This window comes from Zerene cesonia, chromosome 16 (assembly GCF_012273895.1).
Source record: "Zerene cesonia ecotype Mississippi chromosome 16, Zerene_cesonia_1.1, whole genome shotgun sequence".
NCBI lineage: Eukaryota > Metazoa > Arthropoda > Insecta > Lepidoptera > Pieridae > Zerene > Zerene cesonia.
In genome coordinates this window covers 2018557-2025641 of record NC_052117.1, presented here as the reverse complement: position 1 = coordinate 2025641, position 7085 = coordinate 2018557, and the positions used below count along the sequence as shown (strand labels likewise).

General features: G+C 33.9%; 1 protein-coding gene across 14 annotated transcripts in view; it reads left to right on the top strand.

Annotated features, from left to right (window-relative positions):
• LOC119833128 (uncharacterized protein CG43867) overlaps positions 1 to 3387 on the top strand; it is a 232171-nt gene extending 228784 nt beyond the window's left edge. For all 14 annotated transcript variants that reach the window (XM_038357030.1, XM_038357027.1, XM_038357025.1 and 11 more), the window contains 5 exons: positions 364 to 529; positions 1139 to 1268; positions 1779 to 1910; positions 2381 to 2461; positions 2924 to 3387. In XM_038357030.1, the coding sequence (XP_038212958.1) occupies positions 364 to 529; positions 1139 to 1268; positions 1779 to 1910; positions 2381 to 2461; positions 2924 to 3286 (872 nt within the window). In that variant the 3' untranslated portion in view covers positions 3287 to 3387. The remainder of the gene's footprint in view (positions 1 to 363; positions 530 to 1138; positions 1269 to 1778; positions 1911 to 2380; positions 2462 to 2923) is intronic.
• Positions 3388 to 7085: the final 3698 nt, after the last annotated feature.

The window sequence follows — 7085 nt, the reverse complement described above, 5'->3', positions numbered from 1 at the left end:
TTTTTTCCAAATCAACAACTTCGATTGCTCGGTAGAATTGGTTATATTTTTACAGAAACTAAATCATTAGGTTTTCATAAAATCGGGCCAAAGACAATTTCGACGGGCCTTTGAGTAATTTTCGATAATCCTTCTAGTTTTGTATTTGGCCATCCGCATATACTTGCAAAGTTCTTTTATATGTGTCTATAATGTAAGAAATTAGAAACTTTTTCAAAAGTTGTTTCGAAGAGAATTTTGCTGGTAGAATTTAAAAAATTCCATTGATTGTTAATTAAGATACAGTGAGAGTGTCATTCACTGTATCTTAATTAGCAATCACCCCTGTACGTCATCGAGACTTATAAGCAAACCGTTGCGCAGTGGTGGCCGGGCGGTTCCCGGTGACGCGCGAGCTGGCGGCCGAGCTGGGCGCGCTGATGGCGCAGCTCGACATGGGCGACTTCTGCCCCACCAACTCGCAGCACGCGCACCCGCTCGCGCACCGCTTCTACCCCTACCGCTACCGCGCCGCCACCAACGAGCTGAGGTATGCGCACACGCACACGCACACGCACACGCACACAAGCACGCAAACTACATACGCGCACACGTATGTGCACACAAAGGCACTTAGCGACACACGTACACACAATCCCACCCCACCCATATATGTATGGGTGACCCGTGAGTAACAGAGACTCGCACGCAAACATGTTTATACACACAGAGAAAGAGACATAGAAGCACATACGTAGATGGTGATAGAGTTCAAACAAGAACATGAGATTTAGAGGAACGAATACAGAATATACGAGAAATGCCGATATATGGAAAAGGATTGCTCTACCCAATAGACGGCTAACAAGTCAGTACACAGATTAACGGGAGAAGGCAACATGTACACAAATAAGTATTTTTAGAGTTAAAAGAAAGCTCATTTATAAAGACCCACCTTTTGTTGCATATGTAAAGTTTTGTAATGCTCAAAAAATAGCCAAATCACTCTTAACATAAGTTTAATAAAAAAATAATGTAATTAATCTATGTCCCGTTCTATCTTTCCTTTTTCACCTTTGACAAATTTGTGACACCAACAAGATTTTGATTCGATTCACGTTCGATACACTTTTTAAATTTCGAATCGTCCCGCCCGCAGAGACATTGAAGAAAAACTGCGAACAAAATGGACGGCGCTGAAGGGCCGCAGCACGGCGGACTGCGTGCGGATATACCTCAACTGTACCAGGAAGTGGCCCTTCTTCGGAGCTACTCTCTTCCAAGCCAGGGTGAGTAATAATAATAATCTAAGCTATTAGAAGTGGTTTTAATTTAAAAACTACATGAGCTGTTTAATCAAAACTGAATTTCATCTTTACACATATTATCAAAACATGAACCATCAAAGCACACACAATAGTAGATATTATGTTCTTGTCTTGAGTCTCCCCGTGACCACTTTCGCTGTAAAGTGTTCGAAACGTCGGGTTAAAAATATAATTAATAAATCGCGTTTAGAATCCGTTCAAAAATTTTTAATTTCTAAACAATAATAGATTCCAAACCACTTGTACCGCCTTTTATACTCTCTGTTAGTTTTTATTATTCAGTCTTCCAACAATGATATGAATATTATATAATGTTATATATAATATTATATTCTTGATATTAATTTAGAAATAGCTCCTTACTCTTGCTTCGCCCCTTGCGATACGTTAATACCTAATAAAAATATACAGCATGTTTAATAATATTATTAATATTCTGCATGATCTGTTTATTGTTAATAAATATTTCAGATAAAGCAGCCAGATTTGTCTATGGCGTGGCTAGCGGTATCTGAAGACGGTGTGGCGGTGCTAGAACTGGCCTCAATGTCGGTTATAGGCCGGTACGCGCTCAACTCAATCGGCCTGTTCGGTGGCTTGCAGGTGTGTAGTGTTATTTAATATATATATCTATACAAGTGTATTTATGGATTTAACTAGTAAAAAATGCCTACAGAAAAAGGTGGCATCATAATTATGATAATTTAATTTTTAACTTTACCATGATAACCTTGCATATTAACATTCACTACATTTTATTTATAAAAATTGTTTTTCTTGGTTTTATCAGGTTAGGTTTGGTTCAGGTTAAGGCAGGCCAAGTAACGTAAATTCTTGGCATAATACGTCTCTGCGATACAATTGCAATATAATCCAACGAAAATTAGTGCGTTTAATTGATAATAAAAAAAAATACAGTCTCGCCAGTTATAATCGGACCGTTTTTACAATCTAACGACGACATAACATATTTGTGTTTTATTAGCCACGATACCCGTATAAAGAACAAGATAATTTTTTTTCAAACCACATTCAGAACTGTTTATAATATCACACTTGCAATTATTTCGCAGGACGACCTGATGATGCTTATAGACGCCGAGGATTCAACCAGCCCCGTTCACAAGATGTTGATCAGTCTCAATAAACCTAGAGTGAGTAATTTAATCAAAATTGATTTTAACTAAATTGTATGGGAAAGAGAAACTCGATGAGTGTGTTTTTTTCTCTATTATCTAAGAAAAAATACTTGAAAAAAATCTGATACTTTATATTGAATTTCGTTCAAGCATCAGTATATAAAAAATTACTCTATTTTATATGAATCCAGCTTATACCCCTCTCATAAACACTATACAATCGAATTTTTAAAAAACATTATAACAGCAGCAGTGATAATACCGGCCATTGTGATATATCATTTACCTTCTTTATAAATGTAAAACTATCTAACACTGGTAGAATTTATCAAATCGGGCTAGTAGTTCCTAACGTTGGTTCAAACAAGTAAACAAACTCTTTATTATTAGCGTAGATGTTTCTATTGTCTCTGCTCGGCATTTTGTTAAGTATATTTGTAATGAAGTATTAAGTAAATAGAAAATAATTACTTCCAGATGGTCGAGCTCACGCATCTAATAGCGGACTACAAGAACACACTACGGCCGACTCATCCGGGCACACCGCAAATGAACTCACTCACTCGCACCGGAAGCCACCGGATCCGGAAACCATCCACAATGCCGCACTCTTCACCATCCACTATGCCGCACATGCACCATACGCACACACACACACTAAACTCAAACACCACAATGACACTAGGTTCTGATAGGAACGCCACGTTGACACTAAGCTCGCACACGTCGACATTTAACCAACATTTGGACGCGAGGGTGCTGTCGCACGGACAACCGGATATATTGAAATCAACACCGGATCATAAGAAACGAGCGCACACGCAGGATGGCGTCGCGTGAAATATATACAAAAAAAAGAATTCTAGAAGTCAAATTTGATCTTTAAATAATTTATTCTGTCGTAATCTTAATAGAAAACTCAATATAAATAAAATTCTTCGCACACCTCGACTTTCAACCAACACACATGCAACCTTATATATAAATACCTATGCCTGATCATATGAAAGTGCTCACACGCAGGATGGATAAAAAAAACTATCAATACAACAGTAATGTCTTATATGAGAAGCGGATGTATTTAAATCTACGCTCATGAGACATGCGCACACGCACGGCGTCGCGTGAAAAATTCAATGGACACCGAATATTGATATATGTGCTTCAGTCCCAATTTTAAAAGATAATATTATTTCGTTGACAAAGAAATAAAGGTTAATATTTCAAGGACGATTAAGAATTTAAACAAAGTGACTTAATCCATGAGTCTATGACGTTATAATTCAAATAATATTGAGTCGTTGCCACACTTAACATTGTTAGGACACACAAAATTAACAAAGATGAATGCCTAATGCCTGAAATGCCTAAATTACAATAATAAGTAGAATTTTAAATAATGCCAGAAAACTTAAAATACAAATGTATAGAAAAATGGATCAAAAGTTTTTGAAGATAAGTGTGTTTTTTGATAAAACAAGACACAACAGCTTCTAGTGAAAATCGACTAATATTCAACACAAATGTGTTCCAAAAATGTGTTTAATATATTAAACCCATAGTTAAAAATTACATAAATATATAGCAACATTTAATTGCTGATGTGAAATTTCTCTCAATTGGACTCTAAATAAAGAATATATAAAAACCATAAAATTTGTGACTTCTACAACAAATCTAATTAATTTAGTTTAATTTGCAATTAATAGTTTTATTTTAAATTATATTTCCGTTGTTGGATACCCTTTCTTTCTCAATATTTTATACTAATGGTATATTACATTTATAAAATATTTTAAAATTGTATTAAAGTGAGTTCAAGGCGAAATTCAATTATTATATCCAAATAAAAGGAATAATAAATTTTGAAATATTTAAATATTTGGACGAAAAGCGATTATCGACTATATACCTCATCTTACGTAGCTATCGGTTAGACATCGGCTGTAATATATTCAATAATTTTGTATAAGTTTTACGGTTTAGTGCTTATGCTTAAGGGTTCGACAGATCATGCTAACTATATATAGTGCGCCTAAAATGATAGTATTGTATCGAGATTTATTTAATGAACATCTGAATTTCATCCAAGACAATGTAATACATGTACAACTTTCAATTTTGTCTAAAATTTACTTTTCCAGAAAATTTGTGGTTGGTTTGGTTAAAAACGTGTTAAAAAGGGATAAAATACTAAGAGCAAAAATAAATCTCATAAAATACATTCATTTAAGACATCGTTTATATTATGTGCAGGGTATAGAGCGGTAGAGCAGTAGACTCACATAGATCCAAAGAAATAGTTTCGCGTTTTATTAATTATTTAATAAGAGGTGCTTATCTGAATAACATGTCAGTATGTTAGGTCTTGTAAATCTCAATAACTTTAATGTATAACTCGAATTAGCGCGGTATTTCGCTAAACCACTGCCAATTACGATACGATTGGAATGCGATACGACACGACATGACACGATACGATACGATATCGTCACGTAATTTTTTAATATCGTGTTTAATTTTAACGGGTCGGTGAGGACGGTGTACATATGTAAGTTTTACTGCGGCTTAATATCGTGTCGACACGCAGTGTAATTATACCACTAATTATATCAAACAGTGATATTAAAATTAATGTACTTTAACAAAAACATTGTTATTGTTACGTTGGTTGTAACGGTGTTGCTAAAATTTGTCGTAAATCAGAACATAGATTTGGACATAATGAGATGGATTTCTGATTTACGATTCGGAAACTTACAAACTATTAAATAATAAAGATCTGAAAAAATAGAACTGTTCAAAATTAGATCTGTAATGAATCTCTTGTAACATATTCACAGTACTATTACAACATTTGTCATTGACGATGGATACTGTAAATTGGTAAAAAATCTCAATTTAACATAACGATATGAGAATAATTAAAAATGTGAAAAAAAATCGTAACATTTAAAAGTAAAATAAATTTAAACTATATTAACAATTTATTACAAGATACGTTTCGGACTATTCAAATATGACGAAAAAATATTTGTAAATTGTTACTTTTAGTCACAAACTTGACAAGGGTAGTTTTCGAGTAGAATGTTGGCCATAAAGGACTATACGAAGCTTTCTATGAGTAGAAGTGTTTGCCGAAAACAAATCTCCCACATCACACAAAAACTCGGCAAATGTTTGTTATAAATAATGATATTTGACCAAATTCGCTTTCGAAACATGTATTTGACACGCGATTCTAGGACTCGAATGTACGCAAGACAAAAGAAATAGAATCTACAATCGCGTGTCAATTCGCCGCATCAGTAACTGTTAGATGTAATTTATTTTATTGCACTTTTTGCATAACACCCAACTGTTGATATTGTGTATAGATTAATGTATATTTTACGATTAGTATGGACGATTTTTTTTTAACTAGACATAAGCATAAGTTGTATAGTAAATGGTGATTTACAATAGGTATTTATTTTTATTTTAGAATCATTTTCTGTCTGTAATTAATGAGATAATTTTTAATTTTGTTGGTGGCCTAAGTTAATGCCTAATATGATTAGGGCCTAAATTGTACTATGGAAGTCTCGCTGGTACTTTTTTGTTTTTATGGAGCAACAATAAACATGTATTGACTATGTTGGTTTTTACTTATTTCATCCTGAAAGTAATAGTTTTTTTAATATATTTGTCGTTCGCCTAGTAAGCGATCCCCACCGCTTATGAACATTTAGATGATTTAGAGATAGGGCCGCTGCAAATGCGTTTCCCCCTTTTAAGGAGTAAAGGATAAAGAAAGAATTGACGATGGGAATAAAGGAATGGAGTAGAAATGGTGAGGAAAAGGATACGTGCCTCCAGCTTTACAACTCACCGAACGATATAAAGTAGCAAGCTGCTATTTCACGCCAACTATCCGTGAGGTGTGTGGTACCTTCTCCGGTGCGAGCTGGCCCAATTCGTGCCGAATTGTGGCTGACTCTCACACTCAAAATACTACGTTTCCTAGCCCAGTAGCCTTCCTTTTAATCCTTTGGGGAGCGGCCCTTATGATTGTCTTCTGATACTTGTATCATTTATATATATTTAATAGCAGAGACTACTATTTCAGCTTTTACATTTATTTAGAGAATAATTATTCTCGTTTAGGACAATAAATTAATTAACCAAAAACAATAACAAAATCCATTTATTTTTTAAAATAGAAAATCAATATAATTATATAGTTATTTTATAGTTATTATAAAATGTAAACAACTACGTATTTAATTATAGAATAACAGGAACTTGTAAGACATTGTCATTGAATTGTAAAATAAAAACATTACACTTATTTATCCATTCGGTATAAAAATGAGCTATATACCCATTTTTAACCTTACTTAAGATGATTGGAAAAAGTTGCCTTGATGGTATTTACCAGAATACTTACTCACAATCTTGAGGTTAAACATAAAATCATGTTACAATTATTATGAATACGGCATATGAAACAATTATAGAAAAAAACAACCATGTACCGAGGTAGAAGCAGGAGGTTCAAAAAATATTATACATAAAGAGAAACTGGACATTTAGAACTAATAATTACTCTTAAAGTTAAAGCTTCATCAATATCTATAGAATGTGGACGTTTGTTTTC